General features: G+C 45.0%; 1 protein-coding gene across 2 annotated transcripts; it reads left to right on the top strand.

Annotated features, from left to right (window-relative positions):
* The first annotated feature begins 58 nt into the window (after positions 1-58).
* lmf1 (lipase maturation factor 1) lies at positions 59-25714 on the top strand. 2 transcript variants are annotated; one of them, XM_013133855.4, is made up of 11 exons: positions 70-419; positions 1153-1462; positions 1831-1841; positions 6568-6716; positions 15576-15641; positions 18421-18588; positions 20059-20239; positions 21625-21778; positions 23238-23421; positions 24054-24166; positions 24534-25714. In XM_013133855.4, the coding sequence occupies exons 1-11, from the start codon at positions 92-94 to the stop codon at positions 24703-24705; spliced, it is 1836 nt and encodes a 611-aa protein (XP_012989309.4). In that variant the 5' UTR covers positions 70-91; the 3' UTR covers positions 24706-25714. The 2 variants fall into 2 exon arrangements, with proteins under 2 accessions (XP_034148305.1, XP_012989309.4); XM_034292414.1 differs by lacking the exons at positions 23238-23421; positions 24054-24166; positions 24534-25714 and adding an exon at positions 22002-23229 and having other exon boundaries at positions 59-419; positions 21625-21880.
* The last annotated feature ends 311 nt before the right edge of the window (positions 25715-26025 follow it).

Raw genomic sequence — 26025 nt, forward strand, 5'->3', positions numbered from 1 at the left:
ATTTTTGGGTGTTATAACTCTACATGTGTAGGCAATTGGTACAGTAAATTAGCTACTGAAGAACTATGTAATTTCTGTGGACATTTTACAAATGTTAACATTATATTTAACAGTCGGGCAGTTACCAGTGTTAGACTATGATGGGATTCAATTCACATTCACATTTTCCCAAAAACACGTTAATCACGTGGTTTTCAGAGTGTCAAACAACATGGCGACTCCCTGTGAAAGTTCCGAGAGCACTTTGAGAAAAAGACGCTTCGAACAATCAAAGACAACGAGCAATTCAGATGGCAACTGCTCAGGCGATGACGAGGGGGCTTGTAAATATGAAAGAAAGAAAAAATCGTTTTCATTGCAAACTGGGACTTATTGGCTCACTCGAATCGTGCTACTACGTTCCATTGCCTTCATCTATTGTAAGTGTCAACACGTAGGCTAGAGCAGGGCTAGGAAACAACTGTTTCAGGTTGATAACGTGAAAAACATGAAGTGCCTATGGCAGTTAGGGTTGACAGCCCTAATGTAGAGAATTAATTCGGTAATAACAACACTGTATACACAGAAATAAAAACAACGGCTCGTCTTTTGTCATCATTAAAAATATTAATGGCTTTGCGTAACGTGCCTTCACTTTTTTTATTGTACTGTATACCAAAACAATCAAACACACACTTATCTTATATTTACAGAAAATACAGCTCGTGATTGTGGGTGCCATGATCAGGGGCGTTGGACTGGGGGGAAAAGGGGTACTAAGTATATAGGGCCCTAATGTGTAGAGGGGCCCTCAAAAATGTTTGAATCTTGAATAAAGTGGGGAGGGGCCCTCAGAGACCGCCTATGTACAGGGCCCAGAATTTTGTGCTACATCCATGGCCATGATTGCCCACAGTAAACTGGGGCATCTTCATAGGTTAAGTGTTGTTTACCAGTCCCAAATAAAGTGCATTCAAGTCTTTGATGCTATCACCCCTTCAAGAGAAAAGTCAGTAGTTACATTTTGGGGACTAGACATTTTGTTGTAGCCGACATCCCGGTCTTCATCAGTCCACGGTGGCTGATTAGCTAACTAACCCATTGTGTGAAAAGTAAAAATTAGACAATCATTATAACCTCACAATTCCCCAATCTCTTTCTCCTCTTCCGCAGTCGTTGCATTCACTGTTGCCTACAACCAGAACAAACAGCTTATAGGTGAGCGAGGCCTCATGCCCTGCAAGGATTACCTGCTCAGTGTGAAGCGCTACGTGGGAGGGAAGATCGATATGTCTGCCTTCGCCTACACACCCTCCATCCTGTGGTTCCTTGACTGGACAGATATGGATGCCAACCTGGATGGCATTTCCCTGGTGGGGATGGTGGTGTCAGGCTTCGTGCTGGTGACTGGCATGGCCAACATGGTTATGATGACCACATTGTGGGTGCTCTACCACTCTCTGGTCAGTGTTGGCCAGCTCTGGTGAGTGAGGGCTTGGTTTTATATAAGCACACAGTGGTGTATGTCCGCCTTGTCTGTGGTAAGGTACAGTTGGGACAGTGGAAGTGGGACCCAGTAGGGAGTGTGAGAAAGGGTTGATGTAGATGGAGATTGTGTTGTGGCTGGAAGATACTGTAAGTCACTCTCTGGGATGGAGAGAGATGTGTAGCAGACAGAAACATACGCTTTTGATTTTGGAGTCCATATATTTATCAACATCAATCAGGGATTCATGCTTAGAAACCTTTAGAAACACACATGTAACATTTTTGTGAAGCATGTTAGGTCACCACTAATCAGTTCAAGATATCTGTTTTTATTTTAACATGTTTTCTCTTCTCTACTTACAGGTATTCGTTTGGTAAGTAAGCTTCTTACCTTTTATATACTGTGCCTTTGGGAAGTATTCAGATTCCCTTCACATTTTCCGCATTGTGTTGTTTTATTGTCCTAATTCATAATTGATTTAATACATATACATGGAAGAAGTTTGGAACCACCATGACTCTTATTTCAGCTGGCTATGTGCGAAACATAACGGGACAAGAAGGGCCTTGGTCAAGGAGGTGACCAAGAATCCAATGTCCACTCTAACAGAGCTTCAGAGTTTCTCTGCAGAGATGGGAGAACCTGCCAGAAGGACAAACATCTCTGCAGCACTCTATCAATGAGGACTATATTTTAGAGTGTCTTGACGGATTCAGAATATTTTGTGGAGGCACTGTTCACTGACGACTACTGCGTCAATATGCACGATTTGTCACTCCACACACCTGCACTTTGTCACACAACTGCCACAGAGCTCTTGTTAATTCCATTCTGTATGTGAAACAATCACATTCGGCCCTGATGTGTCAAGTATGATCTGGGCGGGCTTGGGTCATAGTCAAAGGTTTGGACATGACAGTGCAGTATTGAACTGTTTTAATGTCTGTGGCGTTGGGATTTACAATCCAAAACAGAATCTCATTATTTCTGTTCTGACAGTCGAGGTGGTCAATGCTAGCCAGGTGCCTCATCTGATTTACACTAATTCCTCTCAGTGGTCTCCGCTGATGAATTGGCCTGCTGACAGAGGGATCAGTCGTTGTGTCATGCCGCTCATTACCCCATTATCCCCAGTTCTCAGTAAACATCTGGCCCTGGCTTTATGCGAAATGTTTTTACAGTAAGTGGGTCTGGGATCAGTTTGACCATTTAGACCGTATTAAATATGGTTCTATGACAGCGGGGGGACTGATCTTAGAGCAGTGCTGCTAATATGATAAACTTTGTGAACGCCGGCCCAGAACCTTGGAAAACAGGGCTTGCAGATGTGGCTTGTTCTGCTTCAACTGATCTTTGTGGCCTGGGGCATGATTCTTCAGTTGTCGTCCCAAAGACTTAACTCGCTCAATTCAATCACACACTTGTGAGGTTTTATGGCATATGGCACAGGCCCTCTAATATCCCAAATTCAGTATTTACGACCAATCTAATCACGGCAGGGGTGAGTATAAACTGGCCTGCTGTTAGGGCACTAGTTGTGTTAAGAACCCCAAGTCAATTTCAACTTTCTCATCTGTTATTGACACTTTGGCCTGAAGGACCCCAGTTGAATTTTTTTGGTCCGGTTCTGGGTTTCTCCTTTTTCCATTGCTCGCTGTACAGAAGACCTGCATGTCATTCGGATCCAAGACTCTGGGTAGGTAGCCGTCTAGTATGCCAGTGTAATAAAACCAGAAATAATGATGAAAGGATACCTTGACCTCCTCTTTCCTCACTGCGCACACTGTCTCTCCGCTGTGACTCCAAATGGCACGGTCGCTATACTGTCCACTGGGTTGGGGTTACAGAGATACTGTTTGTTTGGATGGCTGGACGGGCCAACAGCTGCACAGATCACACTGGATCTAGTTTAGGAGGGAAGGAGGCAGGTGGGCCTTCCATCAGAGCCCTCTGCTGCATTCACGTCGGGCCGTTTTTTTGGAATTTGATCGACTGGTGTGCGTGTTATACAAATGTCCGTGGACTCGCATATACCCATGACGGGGCATGTGAACTAACTCCGAACCATTTCATGTCACGACCGGGCCTTCCGTGAATGTCCATGGAGACACGCGCCTACGTATGCAGATAGCCGTAAGGCAGCGTTTGAGGTCAGCGCGGTAGAGTGAGACCAACGCCAGGTATATTATGTTTCACAATGATGTTTTGCATAGACAAGCAGATAACCTTGTCCTCAAGACTTTGCCCGTCATATCTGACCATATTTGATTATTCAAAGCATGTCGACTGCTCACCTAGCTGTTAGCAAAGCTTCCGAGTGCATAGTGCAACAGAGAGTTTTTTTTTTTCTTCATGTGTACGCAAAATGACATGCAAAAGGGACTTTGCATTTTTGTTATCCGCCGTTTAAGGGTCTACCCTGAGCTCTTTGATCTTTCCAGAATTGTCATAACTCAGTAACCTCTGCAGTGAGGTGAGCAAAAGCACCACCGCCTGGCCAGGCTATACACAAGTGCACCTGACTTCTATGTTCAGTGTGGGCTTATGGGGAGTGCCTTGGGTGTAGACTCTCTTACCCAAAGCGTGGGCTAAAGCAGAGGGAGTACTCATTCTGAAATACACCCAGTCCTTGTAAATCGGTCAATTTCACCCTATGTATCCCTGAATTGTAGAGGGTAAGTTGTTCTACAAAATCATAGGTCAATGGATGTCAGTCTGGATAGAAACCAGCTTGTTTATACATCAGAGCGTAAAGCACGTGAGAATCGGCGGGAGATTGAATTCTGTGCTGTGTCTACTGCCCATCAGGGGGCATACATGGATGACCCAACTGTGATAACGACCACTGCGGCTAAACAACATGCCTGTTGGGGAAACGCCTCAGAATAAATCAAACCAGAATGAAGATAATAGCATGCAAGTCAAGAAGTATCTCTGTTGCCAAAGGTGAACCGTCTGAGCTAATACCAACCACCATTACCGTGAAGTGAAGCCTGCCGTTTTTGGCCGCTACCCCACCTGATGTGGCAGCAGACTGTCTGCAGCGCTCCCACAAAAGTGGGAGCACAAAAAGGATTGAATCGCTCCCACATCAGGAAATGTTTAGGAGCGCTACTATTCCTCAGCAACATTGGCCTGTAGGCAACATACGTCCTTGAAGTGCATTTCTCTAGTCTGGTTGAAGAGTTTAAATGCCACAGAGTAAGACTAGAGATTAAACTTAGCTTCAGGACAAAGCATTAAGAGCTGCTGACACGACTTGTCGATCGGACATGAGAAGAGTCCAAGGGAAGCAATTCATCCGGTAAAAATCACAGCCATCCGACACAGGGACATTGTAGGGGCAAGTGCCACGGGGAAGAGGAGGCCCTCCTGGCAAAAATGGCAACAACTTCATAGTAGGCTTGTTGTGGAAGAATCAACAAGATGTACCAAGGCGGGGACACTGAATGAGGTGAGTTAGTGTGGAGAGGAGGAATCGCGGGAGGAACTTTGGTGCAAGCAGAGTCAGCTTCATTATTAATGATGTGCTTCCGTACCACATACCGCAAACAGTGGCTGGACGAAGATCCATATGCCCCCTGTGTTCAGGACCAAGATACAAAATGGTCCACTGCCAATGAACATGAACTACCCACCCGCTCAAATACCTACTCCAAATGGGGGTCTTTAAAAATTTTATTGTAAAGTACCCCCCAAAGGACCCTCCCTTTTCTCTTTAGTGTGGATAATGCTAAGCTCTCAGTGGACATAGAACAGAGAGGTGGCAAGGCAAAAGTTTTCCCAGTGCATGTTGGGTATTGTGGATTTGAGGCAGCTGCCACCAGATTGCTGGGAAATGGTTAGCCAATGGTATTGATGGAAGAGGAAAGCTTAGCTGGGACCCTGAGTGAGCGGGATGGAGATAAAGGAAGGTGTTCCAGAATTGAATGTCTCCAACAGAATTCTCAACAACCCAGTTAGGACAGTGCTCAGGATCAGCAAAGGAAGTATAAAATAAAGTACTGTGGGATTAGAACTGACAGGAAATTTGCTCTGGACAACGTCCTCACCTAAGCACCTTGAAGCTCCATGATCTAGCGCCAACCCCTGTTGGAGTAGACCTGACGGCCGTCCTTCATTGTAATGCTTGGAGTCTGCATCAACAGGGCCCAAGTGTTTATTAAATATTTCTGTTTGCCAGAGAAACCCTGGTTGGGATGGAGCTAAAGGCCGTAATTCATTTTAATACTTGGAGTTTGTGTCAAGTAGTTACTGAACATTTTTGTCTGCCAAAAGAAATAACTTCACCACTCATCCACATCAGATGTGACTGAAGCAGTTTCCTTTTTCTTCTCGTGTAAATGTACACGTTATAATGTTTTTATAAAAAAACAAATGCACTTTTACAATTAAAATTGTATTTGTCACATGGTTAGTTAACAGCAGTTGTCGACTACAACACTTTATGTTTCTTTCCCAAAAGTAGTGTATTAGTTTTGTCTCAACATCGAGTACGTTTTAGGTAAGTGCTTACATATGTGGTCAATTTTTACTTTTTCCCCACATGTTAATTAGGAATTCTGTTTGATAATTTTGCTCATGTCCGTAACTCTAATGCCCCTTGGTCATATAATACCATATTTTGGTGTGCATGAGTTCTCTTTGTCCAACCGCTATGCCACGTCCACAGATATCCGCGTTTACCTTTTCTTTGCAATGAGACGTTATTTTTGATCCTACCCAAGGACCTATCTAAGTTTCAAATGCTACCGAACCACCTGATTGGTTGCAGTAAAACCAGTGTGTTGATTCCCTCCGATTGGCCCCAGAAACCGGTTGAATTGGGTCAGCGCCAGAAAGTACTGTACATGGGTAGAGCACACTGGTATTTCTGCCGAAAATGAGAAACAACAGTAGAGCAGAAGATTTCATTTTGAATTGTGAGGCCATAACTTGGTCCATCTCCTTTCTTTTACATACATGCACCGTTTCTCTATATGCATCTGTTTTTTTTTCTGTAATCCCTCCTGTTTTCTCTTTTTCTGAACTTTCTCTGGCCATTTGACTAATCTGTGTCGCTCTCTTTTTATGTCTCTATCTCTCCCATTGACACTTAGGTTGGGAAAGTCAGCTGCTGGAGACAGGTTTCCTCGGGATCTTCCTGTGTCCCGTTTGGAGTCTGTCCCAGGTGCCCCGGCGCTGCCCCCCTTCACTCATCTCCATCTGGACCTTCCGCTGGCTCATTGTCCGCATCATGCTGGGCGCCGTGAGTGATGAACCCAAGCTTGTATACCGGCATAATTATATATCATATTTTAGACGAGCTCAGCGCACCCACACATACGCTGACACGTGAGCAAATACATACACGTACCAGCCAGGTGGTGGACAAGTAAACATTCTCTCAAATTGACCACACAGTCTGTGGAAAAACACGGATGGAATTGCTAGTGATTTGTCATTCACTGTGTTTAAATGAAAAGTGTCTCCGCTGGTTAATAAAACACCACCCCTTAGACAAACTCTGGCATATATGCAAACCACTCGCTCGGTTTCCATATTGGCCCAACTTAGAGCAACCTACCACTGTTGTCTGCCAAAACGTGCGGGTTGGCTTTTGCCACAATGTCCAAAGTGTTTATGTTTATAATGTCGATGGAGGAGTCTGTATGTTCACTCAGCTACACACAGTGTCAAGGTTATGACTGATTTCAAGTGCTCAAGGCTGTGTCCCCCCCAATGCACTTTCGGTCTAACCAAAAAGCAGGGTAATTGTATTTTCTATTGTGGTTGTTGTTTATTGCCAGTGGTAAAAAGTTATGATTGAAAGCATGTCATCTTGATTCTGATCTTTGGAAGACAAACTAAAGCTGAAACCTTTTAGGATATTTCTGAATGTTTGCAGTTACTTATATTAAAACTAGCAGTTTAAATACAGGATAGTAACTCATCACACCCATGCACAATCACACTGTTGTGTGCATTTCGATGTGTCTAGGTCACTGTAATCTTAACCTTGCTAAAAAAAAAAGAGTTGCTGGTATGACGACGCAAGACAAGGGTAGTTTATGTCTTGGTATGTGACTGACTGATGTTGGACTTCTGTTGAACAGAGGGGATGTAGCCAGTAAACATCAAATGGGCCCAAAGGAGAAAGTTACCAGTTCTAGAGCAGTTTTATGTTCTGATTTGAAAAGCATCTGTTCGTAACCCATAATGCACCACTGCTTTTTCAAAAGAACCAGTTTCTCAGTATCTTATTTCTGTCTGTTCTATCCAGTCATTGTGCTTCTGAGGATATTACCTGTTTCTCTTTGCTTAAGTCAGGCCCTTTCTCACGTTATTTTCTGTCATACATTGTTCGTTAAGCTTTTTTTTTTTTTTTTTTCTCAGTCTAAGTGAAAGTATGCTTTCCTTTCATTTGGAGTGGAGGCTGGAGGTATCTGAGGTCGAGTCCAGGTGGGTAGATAAGTGGTGTTAATGGGGTTCTGATGCACAGAACAGTGTCTGCGTTTAACCTGTGAAATGTAATCACGGCAAACAGGGTTCCAATGGGCTGGTGTGGCGCAGTGCCACGTGACCGGGTGTGGTAGAGGGTTTAACCGGGAGGGAAACCGTCATGGCCACACGACTGTCGTGTCACACCTCACACTCAGGAGGAACCGGAGGCCTACCGGAGGCTGCCCAAGGCACCGATGGAGAGTGTTTGATAGTGCCACGGGTACATTGGGCGTATTCCCGAAAGGGGTAAACCTGCTTTTCAGTGCCGTCCCCACGCTCATAGAATGCCTTTCGGAGTGATCTTGTGGTGCCTATTAGGCATTTTAAAATTCCTTATAAATGATCTTTTTATCGGACGTCCCCCACAGGCTGTTTGGTGGTTTGGTGTGTGTACATGTCAGTGGGTTGCTGTTGGTCTGTTTTGAGTTTGGCCCGTGCTGTATGTTTTCTATTGTGTCAGACGTTTGATAGAACCAGGGAGGTCGTTGTTACGTGGAGTACACATAAAGCGGTGATTGTTTCCCAGTATTAGGAATTATCATTGGTTAGACCACATTGTAGCAGACACAGTTGATCCGGAATGAAAGACTCACTGGTGCTAATTGCGCCCTGTTCAGTAACATATATCTTTAAGGTTTGAGGGTTTCTGTTAGCATTTTAGTGTCTTCCTGTTTAAGACCTTGGCATGGGCATAGGGGTGAACTGTAAGGTGGTTGGCTTAAGTTCTTTGGCCACCATTTCACTCTCTGGGTCTTATTAAGTGCAGCATGTGAGAACCGACCTGTGATGCCTTTTTGGAGGAGAGAAGCATATGCTAAATATACCTGTATTGCAGTCCTCTTTTGCTGCTTGAGCTAGTGTACAGCTGGGGGAGCCTCCTTGGGTCTTGCTGATGATTGGGTCTTTAATATGTTTCTGGGGTTTTGATCCGGACGATCCTGGCTTATCCCTGAGTCATTTCAGTGTTCAGAGCTAAATCCAAACCAAAACCCAATCCCATAAATGTTTTCTTGTCTACTTGTACTCTTAAGTGCACAAGTTATCAGCCATTATGTCATCACTGGATGGTGTTGGGAGATTGTATGATGGTATGTCGGTTAACAAGGAGCTTTTATGTCGCTTAACAAAGAGTCATTATGTTTGTAGATTTAGTATATTATTTTACCTTTCTTTTACCAGGCTAGAAAATTAAGGGCATGTTTTCATTAACAGGCTAGCTAGCAGTCCTATCGGCTGGTCAGATCTCTGGCTAACTGAGTTTTGTCAGCTAATGGAGTTGGTTTGTTTGTGTTGGCTAACAGGGAGTCAGTAAGTTGGATAATTACTCTGTCCTGGGCTGACCTGCTTTGCCTGGGTCATGTTAATGACATCCTCTGGGCCAACTTGTTCATGCCAACCCAGCTTCCTCTCTGCTGCTCAGTTCCTTACTTACATCCCCCAAAACCAGCCACAACACTTTCATTGCCCTCCACGATCTCCACACTTTTATTGAGCATAAATCTCAACGCGGCATTCGAAGAGGAAACGGAGCGGCTTTGCTCACTGTCGTTTGCACGTTTGCAAATGGCTCCAGATAATGTGTATTTGGAGGTCAGGAGATCTGTGGTCTGGTGTGGAAGGATGGAGAGCAGTGCAGTGAAACAAAATATTCAAGCGGCATTTTATTGGAGTCGCATGTGTGGATGGCCAGGATGTTTTTTTTTTTAATGGAGATTGGTTTCTGGGTGTAATGAACGCCTGCACCCACTCACTGTTTTATTCGCCAGTTTGGGCATTAAATCTGTCATCGTATTTTCATTTGTGTAATCTAAAGAAAGAACCGCTGCAGCTACAAGTCACATGGAAGAAGGAACAGTTGAATCGCTTGCAAAATAGTTTTTCACCTTTTGTTAAACACTTGGAAACGTTTCTACATTCCTTTAGAAACGCGGTATCATTGAAGGCCATATTTTAATACCTGTCAAAGAACCATTCTAATTGTAGATGATTCACTGTATGGTCTCTCTAACTCCTTGTTTAGAATATAGGATGATGGGAATTGAAGATACTCAGATCCTCATGACTGAATTGGATTATAGGCGTTTTGGGTCAACACCCGATGACTTGTAAGCAGAAATCCAGAAATTCTCTTATTCGGCCTAATGAATTTAAACAGAGTTACTGCACATCCCATGCCCTGTGACGAGCAGATGTGTCAATATTGACAGTCCTATTTCTTGGCTCTACACACAAAGTGTTTTTTGTCTTTTTTTAAGGACAGAAGTTCGTCATGCTGTTGTTTTGGAATATAAGCCACAATCATTTCCATAGATTTTTTTGTCCGGTCTTCAGAAAAACATAGTATTTAGCCTAATTGTTTTAAATAAGTATTTTTGACTGCTTGACTTCAGGGGATTTTGCAGTTGTCATTGTTTATGCTTTGCGAAGACACACTAGTACTTTAAGCTGTGGTATGGTACACTTCTTGATCCTGGGTTTCCCCCTCTGCGTGTGTGTTATTGGAATTTTCTTTCCAATTCTCTTTCATTTCCAATGGCCATTTTGATTTAATTTCCTGCTGAAATCATAATGCCTCATATCAAACACTGTGGTTTTGTCATTCCTAGGACGTCTTTCAGTCAGTCTCATTCAACCCCTCACTCACGACCAGGATGCCTCTGTCTTTTCAAGCTTCATTCTGGGGCTGAAATGGATGTTGGTGTTGCACAACAGTGAGTTATTATTACCCCCCGAGAACTGTTGTTCCGATCTGTCATGGTGCTCCAAGTCTTTCATTCTTTTCTTCTGGCTTTGCGTTGGCGGAAAAGATCGCAACAGAATAACACTATTATTCAAGCACACTATGGCACATTGTTAGCACGGGTCACTGACGAAGAAGCACATCTGCCAGCATTTAAATCTAATAGTCATGATGGCCCTCAGTTGCTGTAGATGGAAAACAAACCTGTTGACAATGGTGTTGAGACAGCAGGCAAGTGGCACAATTGAATTTATCCTGGGAAGAGAGATGGAGTGTCCTGGAGGGACATGGGTGAGGGTCATTCTGATATGACTGGAATCGCATTTTTTGAGACGGGAAATGCCTTCCCGGCTGGCTTATTCGATTATCTGTAATGTTATAGATACAAGAATGCTCTCTGATAACTGGCAAAAGTAAACCCATGATGTAAGCCGCAACCGTCCGCAAACGCATTTAACTCCTCCAACACAACCATCCGCAAATGCATCGAACCCCTCCGACACAACCATCCGCAAACGCATCATGTCCCTCCATCCCTGCCACTCCAGGGGTATACCAGCCCACCCTGGGGCCTGGTGACACCAGCCGCCGGATCAGAGAGGAATGCTTCTGGCACCGGTCTGCATGGTTCTAGAGAGCTTTCAGGAGAATGTTGCTGTTGGGGTTTGGTGCCAGCGTATGCATGAGTTCAGACTGAGCCCTGGGTTTGGCGGCAAGCAACTGGTCATTGTATTGGTTTATAGCTTAGTGCAAAGGGGAGAGTGAGGTGCGCCTGTTCAGCTCTCCAGGTCACCTCCCCCCAAAAGAAAATGTGGAATTAGGAAATGGATAAAGGCCACTTTTTGCCGCTTGACATTGGTAGTACTTTGGGATGTGCTAGATCCCTGAAGAGGGTTCACCATTTTTTATCTTCATTTATCCCTCTCTGCTGCCCTTCTCTTTATTCTCTGCTGCCTTTTATTTCCTAGAATTGAAGATTAAATCAGGGTCAAATAGTTTAATTACTGCACACAATTCAGCTCTTTCTGCTCGTTCGCCTAAATTGTCCTTTAGCGTTTTTCTCCTCTTAATTTTGTTCATCTGTTCATTTAATGTGGTTTCACAGATTAAAGCCAGCTTCATATCTGTCAATGCTGAAAACTGCCTTTCTTGCTCTCTTTCTGTCTCTCTTTCTGTAATTTACATTCATTGGGCTACTATCCCATTCCAAAGAATCCTGGCGATCCTGTTACATGCCATCTGGCCGAACACATCTCCGTTAAAATGGCCTTGGTAAACGCCAGGTCTATTTCGAACAAAACTTTTATTCTGATTTCTTTTTATCTCGTGAATTAGATTTCTTGTTCTTGTCTGAGACATGGCTTAATGTCGGTGAGTTAAGTCCTCTTTGTGAACTTTCTCCCAGCAACTGTGATGTTTTTAGTTCCCCTAGAATCGCTGGTCGAGGTGGAGGATTGGCAGTTATTTAAAAAAAAAAACATTTTAATGTCGCAGTTGTCAGTTGAAACATACCAAAGTTCCGAAGTACAGCTGATCAAGGTGGAACTGTCCAGTCCAATGCTATGTGCAATTGTATATAGACCTCCTAATTACAATAAGGATTTTAACCAAGATTTCTCAGACTTCCTATCTTCTGATTATTGGCGATTTTAATATTCATGTTTGCTGTCCAGCTAAGCCTATGGTTAGAGAGTTTTTACAACTTCTTGACTTATTTAATCTCACACAGTTATGGAATCTACTCACAAGTGTGGCCATACACTAGATCTTGTTTTGTCATTTGGTTTTCCTATTTGCAATGTTGAGATAGATTATATTTGTTTGTCTGATCATAAACCGGTTGTTTTTAATGCTACCCTTCCATGCCTACTCCCTAAACGCAGACTGCCAGGTAATTTCTCTCGCTCTTTTAACCCTTCCTTTGCCAAACTCTTTTCAGATGCTTACAAGGCTTCTCCCCTCATCAGCAGTATTGAGGCAACCTCGAGCCTGAGCACAGAGGGCTTAGTCACTATGTTTAATTCCACTTGCTCTAACAACCTGGATTCTGTTGCTCCTTTTAAAAGAAGGGGAGCGAAAGCTAGAACTCAGCCCTGGCTAAATAATGTTACCCATACTCTCAGACGAGTGCAGAAAAGCAGAGAGGAAATGGAAAAAGGACAATTTGCAAGTGTCATATGAAATTCTGAGAGAATTTATCAACTCTCTGTTAAAACAGTTATAGCCAAATATTTCTCTGATATTATCTCTAACAACTCTAATCATAAAGTCTTGTTTAGTGTGATAAACAAGGCTTTACATCCGGTTGCTATTGCTTTTCCTGAAGCGACTTCTGAAACTTGTGAAGACTTCCTGTCTTTCTTCACTGGCAAGATAGATGCCATAAGATCTTGCATCTTACATATATTACCATTGCTATGCTTATGACACTCAATTGTACCTTCCCCGGAAAATTTATGAAAATAAATCCCTGAAATCACTCTCTGATTGTCTTAGAGATGTTAAATACTGGCTAGCTAAAAACTTTCTTCAATTAAATAATACAAAAACAGAAGTTTTTGACTGACTGACTGATTGTTAATAATTTAGTTTCCCAATCCAACAATGTACATAGCTATGCAAAAAATCTCAGGATAATTTTTTATTCAGATCTTAATTTTGATAAACAAGTAACTGCTGTTGTCAGAGGCAGCTTTTTCCAACTCCGGGCCATTTCATTCTTTCCTTTAAGGATTTAGAGTTATTCAGGCGTTCATTTCCTCCGGTCTGGACTATTGTAACTCTTTGTAACTCTGTCAGTCTACCTTGTCCCGACTTCAGCTTGTTCAAAATGCAGCTGCTAGGTTTTAAACTGGTACAAAAAACCTCTCTCCACTGGCTACCTGTTAAATATTGGATTTATTTTAAGGTTATTTTCTTTGTTTTTAATGCCCTACATGGATCAGCACCCTCCTATATTTCAGACCTCCTTAGTCAGCACTCTTCCTCAAGGGCCCTTAGGTCGTGCAACAAACTGCTTTTGTGCGTTCCACGGTCACGTTTGAAGTTCAAAGGAGATTGTGCTTTTTCTGTTGCTGCTCCAAAGTTGTGGAACAGCCTACCATTATATATTAGGACCTCTACTAGTAGAAATGTTTTTAAACCTCACCTTAAGACCTTTCTTTTTTCTTTAGCATTTGAGTCTGCAAATGGATAGTAAGTTCTGTTTATATTTGTCATGTCTTATAAATATGTTTAGTTGGCTATATGTTGTGACTGTACAGCACGTTGGTCGACATAAGTTGTTTTCAAATGTGCTTTATAAATACATTTGATTTTGATTTTCTGTATGTCTCTCTCTCTCTCTGTCTCTTTTTGTTTCAGTCTCTCTGCACATTTGGCTGGTTTTGTCATTGAGTCTAATATGTCCTGCATAAAATTTGTTCGCTTGTCTCAGGTCCTCCTTTAAGAAAGTCACTTGTTTTCTTTGTACATTTTCATCTTAACCTTTTGGTTTACTTTTACGGACAACTTTATGATAACAACGCCAAGATTGTGGGTTCACGTCCCATGGTAGGAGGCTGGGCCGGGACCAAAATATATCTCTGATTTAGAGCATCTCGAAAAGTAAGCTTACATTTAAGAGTAGAATATTACAAACAACTACTGACCAACAAACTTGCCACAACAAGCTTGTACCAATGGTGGTACGCAGTGCTCCCTTTACTGGATAGATATTCAGTGAAATATTTTCTGAGGTGGTACACAGTGTTAAAAGTTTGAGAATCACTGCCATAGACGGACTGAGTGACTCACAGGCTTGTTGTCAAGTGATGCTGTGATGTCCTCTGTGATGTAAGGTTTCACTGTACCTTAATGTAGGGAAAGAGAGATGAAAGAGAGGGCAAGTGGAAATGTCATTAGTTCAGAATAATCTTCCTTTCCTCTTTTGTTTTAAAGAACAAACCAAATCTCCTCATGTGCGTGGACAATACTGCAATGTATAAAAAGACTTAAATTGAGTCAGTTTATTCAGTCGCGACCAAACGTAAAAAAATTATAATAATGGCCGCACAGCATACGTGGAGCCGGCCAAGAAGAGCAAATGTTCCTTAGTGAGCAAGTGACTAACTTCCCCTTGTTAAATAGTGTAGTAGTTAGAGAAGCGGACTTGTGAACTAAAGGTCCCGGGTTCGTATCTCCTCGCATGGTTGGTTGAATATGGGGTCACTATTGACTGGTAGTCAAACTGTTTAACAGCCTTTTCACATTTTGCAGTTTCTCAGGATTGGTTTCCAGTTTTATGTTGTTATAAAGGGGAAACCCTCCTACTGTCATGTTCATATTTAATTAGTCATGGAAAATATGTTAGGCTTGAAATTCACCTTAAACCTTGTTGCAGCATCCTTTTAAGTTTTGCATTTGCTGAAAAAATGGGTTGTAGCTAGCTGGCTTCCTGAACTGGATTCAAGAACCCTTGTTACAAATGCCTGTTGGAGTGATGCGTTGTGATGTGTTGAATTGATATGGCATCTGATTGGTTTAGTTGCTAGAAATCGCATGCTTTAAGTTGGGTCTCCACAATTTTTGCAGCCTCTTTCTGCAAGGAAGTTCACCAGGCTTTCTGGATTAGCAAGGCCTGTTTTCTGACTCGGCAGGATGATATACCGCGCTTCTTGGCGTGAAGCTCAGGTTTCCTGGTCATTTGGACCGTGTTGAATTAGATACCGACTAATCACATACAGAATCTACCGTTTTTCAACAGAGTATCAACTGATGTTCAATAGAGAATCAGGAGCAGGTCAGGAGCATGAGATGTTTGAGTATGGTCTAATGATACGTGACGTAGAATGTCACCTGAAGTTGAGCCAAATCATTGACCAGTCTTCTTGCTTTTCCCTGCAGGGGCTCATCAAGATCAGAGGAGACCGCTGCTGGAAGGACCTGACATGCATGGACTTCCACTATGAGGTGTGTGTTTACCATATGCTTGGCACAGTATAGTTAACCTCAATTCTTGTGGGCTGCACTCAATGTCGTCACGTCATCTAGGCTGGCCCGGTCATAACTAATTCCTAACTGGATTAAACCAGCTACATTATAATCGATCTTCCTGTCCTTAAATCCCTGTGGAATGCCATTCGACTGGTGACTCCAGTCCTGTCCAAACCAGCTGGTGACTCCCAGATGCTTCCTGTCGCTAGATCAGTCAGTCAGTCAATCAATCACAGTTATTTTTATAAAGCTCTGTATACTTCAGACGTTGCAAGTGCTCATAGGGATACCCAGTCTAAAACCCAAAAGAGCAAGCAACAATGATATAATTACAGTTGGAACAGTGTGGTGTCTTCTCCACATTTTAACCCGCGGAGCGGGGAGTTGCACTTCTTTGAGGCATTTTATGTAATGACAGGGACCAGGACAATGCTGGGTCTTTCTGGAGCCTTACTGGCTGGTGTGAATATGTCCTTGACCAGGTCCCTGAATGTCCTAATTTATAGTGTTTGGGGCTGAGACATACATACTCTACTGTCATGATGTGAGGGTTTCCCTCCGTGCTCCACAGACCTCGTCAGCTTCCCCTCACCGAATACTTACCTCACCATCACCAGGAGGACATGTCAAACTGACCTTGGATTAGTGATTGTGTGGACAACTCCATTGTATTCCACATTTGGTCTGAGAAAAAACTACAAAGGTTTTTCTGAGACCTGGCACTTGACGCCTCACTTCGTACAGAGGTCACTTAGTGCATTTGGTTTCGTTTCATATGACAGGCCCATGCTTAGTCTACTTTGCACTACTTCATTATGCTCTGTTCACCTGCTGGGTGGATTGCCCGTTAAATGGGAAACATGGTTATTTTCTTTGGTCTGTCTGAGTACCTCATTGCAATGCCTGCCGTTTTAAGACTCTGAGTGTTGAAGGCCGTAAAGTCATGACTTGCTGAAATGCTACAGTTTATTTTAAGTCAACTTTGTCTCCAACGTCCGGATTTGCTGTCTTATAAGGAAGACAGGCGGGATGGCTCAAACATTGAACATTAAAATGCCACGGCTATATTAAACACCAGAAAGGCAGAGGGAGTCATTTCGATCCAGTGAAATGCAGTGTTTCTCTCCTCGTGGGGAAATGCATTTCGCCCTACTGTAAGCCTCAATCAGGACTCCCTCCCTGAGAACTAAAAGACTGCCTGTGGAGCGTGGGGCCAATCTCAGAGTCTGCTGTTGGGGACAAAACAGGGGCATCGATCAGGCCGAGCCTCGTGTTAAACCTCAGCCTACATTGTCAACTGTGTCACTGCTTCTCATTAGAGGCTGATGGGGTGCTGTCATTAGTGGGCATCTCGGTGGGCATGTGCACACCAAAGACTGTAAATGAAGGCCTTGTAGGGTTCTACAAAAAGCATTTGGAAATGAAGATATTTTCCATAGTGTTTGTGTTTTATGTATATTTCCATGTTGTTTAACCTTGAGTTATGAGAAAGCATGCATGCAGGTGGTCAGGACCGTATCTCCATGTAAACATTGACCTGCCAGCTCCAAACCTGTCAACACCCCCCATTTACATTTCACCGCCACGTCTCCCACGCCTCCCACTCATCCAACCCCCCCCCCCCCCCCCCCCCCCCCACACTCTCCTACCGGACGGCACAGGCCCCGGGTCAGATCTGCCTGTACCCCCCCCCCCATCCCCCCAGCAGACACACTGACACAGTGCCCCCTTTCAACTCCCAAACTCCAGGCAGAGCCGCCCCAGTGCAGTGTGTCCTGGGAATGAGGACTGCCGAGGCTGCATGAGGCCGGGGCGGTGGGTGGTTGAGGTTTTGTTTTTGTTGGTTTGTTTGCTGCATGCTGGCTGGCGTGTGTCTGTTTATCTGAGGATACCGGCTTGGTGCCCGAGGCTGTCTGGGAACACACAAACACACACACACACACAGAAGACTTCAGCCCAGTCTGACCCTGCAGTGAAAGAGCTCACTCATGATATTTGTAAAATAGGCGGTCACTTTATTTAGCCCTGGAAACGTTCCTGAAGGAGGGCGTTATAATTATACTCGCTTTCCCCACATCGTTCTGCCTATGGTTTCATGCAAAAATGCTGAGGAAAAGAAACCGCTTTCTGAGCTGTTCAACATCCATGATCAGATTAATTTCAGGTCTGGCGCGACTTGTTGTTTGGGCCATCATTGCAGCAGTTAGAAATCTGGTAGGTTTTTCATCAACGGTTTTATCCATCACCATGCTATTGCGGCCATTGGAGTGACACCAGGTAAATCCATGCAAACACAGAGGGCATATGATGTTACCTGTGACATTCTGCAGTTAATTCTCTACCACAACAAAAACACACAATTTATCACACTCATGCATGCTATGGTAATAGCCAAGCTTTCTTTTGCCTCTTTCTGTCCATCTGTCATTCCTCATAATGGAGTATCGGTGTTGTTCCTGAAGAAAATGCAGACAAATGTCTCTTTCCTTGACCTGGCTCTCTACCCCTGCGGTTGTGCACTTCCTTGGGGTTGTCAGTCTGTGGTCCTCTTTATCTAATCCCAGTCTGGGGGATTGAAACTGGAAGGATGTGGTGGGTAGATGGCACCTCTCTCCAGGCCCCAAACTGAGCAACGACGGTACTGACTCGCCTCTGTAATGTCAACCCACGGAGACGTCCGGTTGTTTGTTGATTCTGATTCTGTCCTTCCTCCCTCTCTTCCTCCTTCTCTTCCTCCTTCTTTTCCTCTATTTAGACTCAGCCGGTCCCCAACCCCATGTCGTACTATATGCACCAGTCCCCTTGGTGGTTCCATCGCTTCGAGGTACTGTCAAATCACTTTATTGAGCTCATCGTCCCGTTCTTCACCTTCCTGCGGCGACGCATGTGCATGGTCAACGGGACTCTGCAGGTATTGTTTCAGGTGAGTTGTCTTTCACTGAACTCAGGTCAGTTTTCCAGTCCCGGTGAAGGCTAGGATTTGTGGAGGGTAAACCGATCCAAGTCCTGCTTCTAAGACATGACTTAAAGTCAACGTGTATTTAACTCTCTTTTACACAACGCACCTAGCCCGAAACTGTTTCTTTTGTTTGAGTGTTTGAATGCTTATTTGTACAAGACAAATTGTCGCTCAGAATGAGAATGTGTTGTCAATAGACTTAGTAAGATAGGGGTTTAATGAATGTCATTAATGAAGGACAATGGTAGTGCGGTAGATATGAGAGGAGTGATCCAGACCCAAGGAGGAAGCCAATTCAGACTACTGAGATGCACCCCAAAAGTACCCCGTGATTAGAAAATGCAGACCCAAGGAGGAAGCCAATTCAGACTACTGAGATGCACCCCAAAAGTACCCCGTGATTAGAAAATGCAGACCCAAGGAGGAAGCCAATTCAGACTACTGAGATGCACCCCAAAAGTACCCCGTGATTAGAAAATGCAGACCCAAGGAGGAAGCCAATTCAGACTACTGAGATGCACCCCAAAAGTACCCCGTGATTAGAAAATGCAGACCCAAGGAGGAAGCCAATTCAGACTACTGAGATGCACCCCAAAAGTACCCCGTGATTAGAAAATGCAGCCCCAATGAGGAACTCCGGGAACTCGCAAGATCTTCGCCCGACTCTGGTGACACCGGGAGCCGCAGCCTGTCTCAGTCTCGGGTCCGAGGCAGTGCCGCAGAACAAGCTGCCCTTACTTCACGCATCGGGTGAAACGGCCGCAACGTTCACCGGCACAACGCAGGATTTCCCACACAGGGATTCCCTAACGCCAATAAGGAATACTCGATTGGACCCCTTTTCCCAGATGTCTGCAGGCTCTTTTAGGTGTAGTAACCTTACAGGGTGGCCACTGGAGTAACTGCTGGTGACACCTTCACAGAATATTAGTGACTGACATGTGCAGACCTACATTCCCTTTTTATATTGGTGAGCCGCCTGTAGTCACTGTGGAGGTCTTTTTTGGGCTGTGATGTCCATCTCACCAGTGCCTTGCTTTGTTTTGAAATGTATTCCACACAGTTTGGAAGGTTTTGTCTTCCTTGACTCCAATGGCAGACTCCTTAAGTAAAAAGCTAATCCACAAAGGAACTGTCGTTGAGATATTTTAAAGGGTATCTGATCTGGTCACAACGCCACCTAGTGGAACATGGGAACTTCATGGCAACTGCAGTCGTCCGTTTGATAGATCAGATGTCAGTTTGATGAATGGAGTGTTATTCTGGAGCCAGCTGTAAATGAGTGAATACAGGAAATTAAGTGTTCTGAATTACTAGCCAAGCAGATGATCCCCATCGATCATCTCATGCTAGCTTTTTGGCAGTACCTTTTCTGGAGGAATCAACTCCTGCTTGTCCTTCCTTCCAATCTACCCTATTTTTCTCCTGTTCCAGGTCGTTCTGATAGTGAGCGGCAACCTAAGCTTTCTCAACTGGCTCACCATAGTTCCCAGTCTGGCCTGTTTTGACGACGCGTCTCTGGGGTTCCTTTTCTCCTCGGGCAGAGGCGCCAAGCAAACTGTACTGGACCTCCAGGCTGAGGAGGCTGCAGGACGAACTCACAAACCCACCAGAGGTACCCCCACATGCTGGAACTCTCCTGAATGAGCCTAACCTCGTAGTGGTCTTTGGTAGAGCTCATACCATGGAAATCCACCTTGTCTATTGATTTTCTATCGAATTCCGGTCTTTGTCTCGGACCAGACACATATTCAACAGAGTAAGAAGAGCAATAGTGTTGTGGGTATTATCCTGGAATTCTGGGTTTTTGTTTCCAGCCAGTTAGGGTTACAGGAGACTGCTATCCTGTCTGGGTGTTTTATGATTGGGACTAATGATGGCTGTCAGAGAGAGGGATGGGAACGTATTACGCCAGCCTTCAGCCTGGCTAACTCTTCACTGGGCCTGACTGATGTTTCTACCAGACTTGTTGAGGCGTGTGTGTGTGTGCGTGCGCGTGCGTGCGCGTGCGTGCGTGTTGGTGTGCCCTCCCCCTCCCCACACATCTGTCTTAGCTGTGTGTGCGTGCACGCCTTCAACCCATTAAAGCGGGCATTGAGTGCAGTCACATGAGCACCCCTCCACCCCACCAGTCCTTCCCATCACCAACGACCGCACCTGGCTGCAGGCACATCTGGAGCGGACCAGCTCATTAACGGGCCTGGGCAGATGGCAGACGGCACTGGGGCAGCGGGGCATTACGAATCCCACTACCGACCCGACTGGGGTGCCCGGGCAGTTGGCACAGTGATACAAAGGAAGGAGTTAACAACTTGGACATGATGGGAGGAGTATGGATTAGTGCTGGGACAGCTGAGTAGAGGGAGGGGGGCGATGACACAAAGAGAGGGGGAGAGACAGCTGGAGATCATGTGGAACAGAGTGATGGAGAGGGGGGGGGGGAGGGAGAGAGATAGAGAGTGAGTTGGAGTGAGCGTGCCGGTACATGTTTATTTGTGAAATTGTTCGAGACGTACCGGGAAAAGGCTGAGCATTAGAGTGCGCGCGTGTGTATATATATATTTTTATATCTAAGTGCAATGAATGCCCATGTGGAGTGTTAAAGCATGAATCGCCTCTCCCTAATTGGTCTCCCAGGACACGCTAATGGCTTCAGTTTTATGTCGGGTAATATATCCGCAAAGTGGGCTTAGCATTCGCTACCTGCGTTATGCAGGCTGTTTTTTAGAAAATATTTTTGTTTTAGAAGTAAATGACTTAAGTCAAACAGCCGGTATTTTGATGTATGGTATTAACATGTGTGGGTTGACTGGTTGGCTTTTTATTGCAAGACAGGTAGCGGGAAATTGAACCATTATGTTACTCCAGTTGTCAGTTGCTAAAGCCTCATGACCTCATGCCAAACCCCTCCGTCTGGCTGTTGCTAGAGGGATTTTGAGCTCCAGACGCACAAACACTTTGACTCTTAAGAAGACTTTCCATCTTCTCATGTCCTTTTAGGTATGCTGATTCGTCGTGTGGTGAACGTGGCGCTGGGCGTTCTGATTGGATATCTGAGCGTTCCCGTGGTTTTAAACCTTTTGAGCTCCAAACAGGTGATGAACACGTCGTTCGACCCGCTTCGCATCGTCAACACCTACGGGGCCTTTGGCAGGTCTCCTCTCCCTCCTTTTATTCCAAGACTTTTAGTATCTCTCCTTGATCTGTCCTATCTCCATGGTCTTGTCTTCCGTATTGTCTCCCAAAACCTCTCCCCATGACCCTAACTCCCACATCCTATCCCAGATTCTCTCCACATGACCCTAACTCCCACATCCTATCCCAGATTCTCTCCCCATTGATCCTAACTCCCACATCCTATCCCAGATTCTCTCCACATGACCCTAACTCCCACATCCTATCCCAGATTCTCTCCCCATGATCCTAACTCCCATATCCTATCCCTAATTCTCTCCCCATGATCCTAACTCCCACATCTTATCCCAGATTCTCTCCCCATGATCCTAACTCCCACATCCTATCCCTAATTCTCTCCCCATGATCCTAACTCCCACATCCTATCCCAGATACTCTCCCATTGATCCTAACTCCCATATCCTATCCCTAATTCTCTCCCCATGATCCTAACTCCCACATCTTATCCCAGATTCTCTCCCCATGATCCTAACTCCCACATCCTATCCCTAATTCTCTCCCCATGATCCTAACTCCCACATCCTATCCCAGATACTCTCCCATTGATCCTAACTCCCACATCCTATCCCAGATTCTCTCCCCATGATCCTAACTCCCACATCCTATCCCAGATTCACTCCCCATGATCCTAACTCCCATATCCTATCCCTAATTCTCTCCCCATGATCCTAACTCCCACATCTTATCCCAGATTCTCTCCCCATGATCCTAACTCCCACATCCTATCCCTAATTCTCTCCCCATGATCCTAACTCCCACATCCTATCCCAGATACTCTCCCATTGATCCTAACTCCCATATCCTATCCCTAATTCTCTCCCCATGATCCTAACTCCCACATCTTATCCCAGATTCTCTCCCCATGATCCTAACTCCCACATCCTATCCCTAATTCTCTCCCCATGATCCTAACTCCCACATCCTATCCCAGATACTCTCCCATTGATCCTAACTCCCACATCCTATCCCAGATTCTCTCCCCATGATCCTAACTCCCACATCCTATCCCAGATTCTCTCCCCATGATCCTAACTCCCATATCCTATCCCTAATTCTCTCCCCATGATCCTAACTCCCACATCTTATCCCAGATTCTCTCCCCATGATCCTAACTCCCACATCCTATCCCTAATTCTCTCCCCATGATCCTAACTCCCACATCCTATCCCTAATTCTCTCCCCATGATCCTAACTCCCACATCCTATCCCAGATACTCTCCCATTGATCCTAACTCCCACATCCTATCCCAGATTCTCTCCCCATGATCCTAACTCCCACATCCTATCCCAGATTCTCTCCCCATGATCCTAACTCCCACATCCTATCCCAAATTCTCTCCCCATGATCCTAACTCCCACATCCTATCCCCGATCCTCCCCTTTGAACTTTGTCTTTCTCTCCCTCCCTCTCTGATCAGTATCACAAAGGAGAGAGCTGAGGTGATTCTGCAGGGTACTCTGAGTGAGGACCCTAAGGACCCAGGGGCCGTGTGGGAGGAGTACCAGTTTGTGTGTAAGCCAGGGGAGTTAACCCGACGGCCCTGCCTCATCTCCCCCTACCACTACAGGCTCGACTGGCTCATATGGTTCGCCGCGTTCCAGGTGAAGTCACTGTGGGACTGTTATCGTCAAGGCTCTGCCGTGAAATGCACCTATTCCGTTTTACTCGTCATTTTGTTTGGTCGGAAATTATGCATTCCTAAGGGCCATGGCAAACGGCAACAGAAGTGCCAACAAGCAGAGATGAGCAGAGAGCTACTTACAGCAAATAGCCACTGTGGGGCACTAGTTTACCTTCGATTTACCTTCAGCCCCACGTGTAAAGTAGTATTCCCCTTATGAAACACTAGTCTTTGCGTCATTGGCTAACATCTCTTCTTATAGTCTGGTGCAGAACTACCTGCTATGTCATTTCCTCTGTCAGGGCTAGCTGCCCACACTCCTTAACTCCCGCTGTTTACACCTGTTCTCTACAGCTCTCTCAGGTGCAGTTCTGGCCAGAGGCTTTACTGTGTGGCATGCTGTTTTAATGTCCCGTTCTCAGGGCCTAGGGTTTCCTTCTGGTTAACATCCAAGCCCAGAACCGGGAAAAATCCCGGCCAGACATTTTGGCAAGTGAGGGATGGTTTATGTGATCGGCTCAATAAGTTTAGAATTGTAGACTTCTTCGGATTGAGGTCTTTGTTCGATATTACAGTTGCTTTCACTCCCTGTTTCTCTCTCTCTTCCCCCAGACCTATGAACAGAGTGAGTGGGTGATCCATATAGCAGGCAGATTGTTGGCCAATGACACATCAACCCTTTCGCTGTTGGAACACAATCCCTTCCAGGGCAGAGAGAACCCCAGGTACGCTAACATGGACTAAGATAGAGGAGAATTGCAACTGTTAGTTTTTAAGCCCATAAACTAAGTTGTCCACTATAGGATGGTCCATTATTAAAAGGGAGTAAATCAGTTTGACATGTACTGTGTGTGTTTCCATAGTAAATACAGTTAATTTGGTTTTGGCTGCTAAAATGGCCAGTTGTTATGTTGGGAGACAGCTGCATGAAAGGCGTAACCAATTAGGTGTGAGTGTGTGTGTGCGTGTGCGAGTGCGTGTGCGCGCAAGCCTCACGTTCTGTTTACAGAACCCAAATGTGTTGTCATCTAGCCTCCTCTAGTGGAAGGTTTTCTTTAGATATAAATGTCTGTCTGCTCCTGGCTTCCCCAGGTGGGTCCGAGGAGAACACTTCAAATACAAGTTCAGCCCGCTCGGCAGTGCCAGCGCTGCCCAGGGAAAGTGGTGGCTGAGGAAACGAATTGGACCATACTTTCCCGCTGTGGACCTGGCCTCTCTCCGGGGTTATTTTAAGTCCCGGAACTGGCTCCATCCTGACCTTTGACCCAACGTGTGAGAAATCACACAACATCTTTTCAATGAGCTATGGATGTGTGAGGCTCCTCTCTTATCATTCAGGGTCAAAATACGCTGTGGAAGCAGACATGCTGACATGGTGTAGTTATGGGAGGCCACCGCTATCGAGATTTCATTCCATCCTGTAAAGATCTAAATCTGCTAAGCTTATCTCTAGCATGTCATGTGGCCATCTACTGAACGATGACTCCTTCCTGTGGTTATGACTTTGCTACTGTCTTTGATGTTCTGTTACACCTGTCTAGTATGGACGGTCACGTTAAGCTCACATTGTGATAGAGCAATAATCCGTGTTGTTGTCTTTTGGTAATAAAAGGTATATTTTGGAACAATGTTGTCCTTTAATGAATGCACTGAAGCCTTGCAGTAATGGTATAGATTCCCCTGAATGTTGTGTTATTTGGACGTCTGACTGGGATCCAGTATATACAAGAAGGGGAGATGCCGTCGTCTTCAGTGGGAACCGTCTGTCAGGTGTCAGGTGTGTTCAGACTTGTGCTAATGGTAATGAAGGGGAACCCTGTGGGCACGATGCTCCCAGCATCCCACAATGCACCTTTTCCCCAGCATGGCCATTTTTAATGGTGGCCACCTCATCACAAATGTCCAAGCCACCTGCAAGGTTTGTTTTTCACCACAGACTGTTGTAAATCCTTTTCCGTATTCATGTCCAGCTATTTCCCCTCACTTTATCTGCTGGTTTAGGGGTGTTTGGGCCAAAACCACATTTAGAATGTTAATTGTCATTAATGTTTCCCCTGGGGGAGGTGGTGTGTACCCTTGGGGGAGATGCTTTGTTACCCCTGTTGGAGATGATATGTTACCCCTGCCCCTGGGGGAGATGGTCTGTTACCCCTGTTGGAGATGATATGTTACCCCTGCCCCTGGGGGAGATGGTCTGTTACCCCTGTTGGAGATGATATGTTACCCCTGCCCCTGGGGGAGATGGTCTGTTACCCCTGTTGGAGATGATATGTTACACCTGCCCCTGGGGGAGATGGTCTGTTACCCCTGTTGGAGATGATATGTTACCCCTGCCCCTGGGGGAGATGGTCTGTTACCCCTGCGGGAAGTGGTCGTGTTACCTCAGGGGGAAGTTTTGTTACCCCTGCCCCTGGGGGAGATGTCCAGTTATTCCATCTAGTTGTGGAGATGATAGTGTAGCTCTCTGGGTGGATGGATGGGCGGAGCTCTCCTTTAATGTGCTCACATTTAGACTGTGATCTTCTGCTGCCTCTAATGAGACCGAATAGCCTGCCTCGTGTTCCTCACAGTCAAATGAAAAACA

This window comes from Esox lucius, chromosome 5 (genome assembly GCF_011004845.1).
Source record: "Esox lucius isolate fEsoLuc1 chromosome 5, fEsoLuc1.pri, whole genome shotgun sequence".
Taxonomy (NCBI): Eukaryota; Metazoa; Chordata; class Actinopteri; order Esociformes; family Esocidae; genus Esox; species Esox lucius.

What these genes read in the sequence shown, in the direction of transcription:
- lmf1 (XM_013133855.4), top strand. Translation starts at nt 92, where the DNA reads ATGTTAACATTATATTTAACAGTCGGGCAGTTACCAGTGTTAGACTAT. An exon ending in TCCGCATCATGCTGGGCGCC is followed by an intron (nt 6,717 to 15,575) that starts GTGAGTGATGAA and finishes TTTTCCCTGCAG; the next exon opens with GGGCTCATCAAGATCAGAGG. An exon ending in ACCTACGGGGCCTTTGGCAG is followed by an intron (nt 21,779 to 23,237) that starts GTCTCCTCTCCC and finishes CTCTCTGATCAG; the next exon opens with TATCACAAAGGAGAGAGCTG.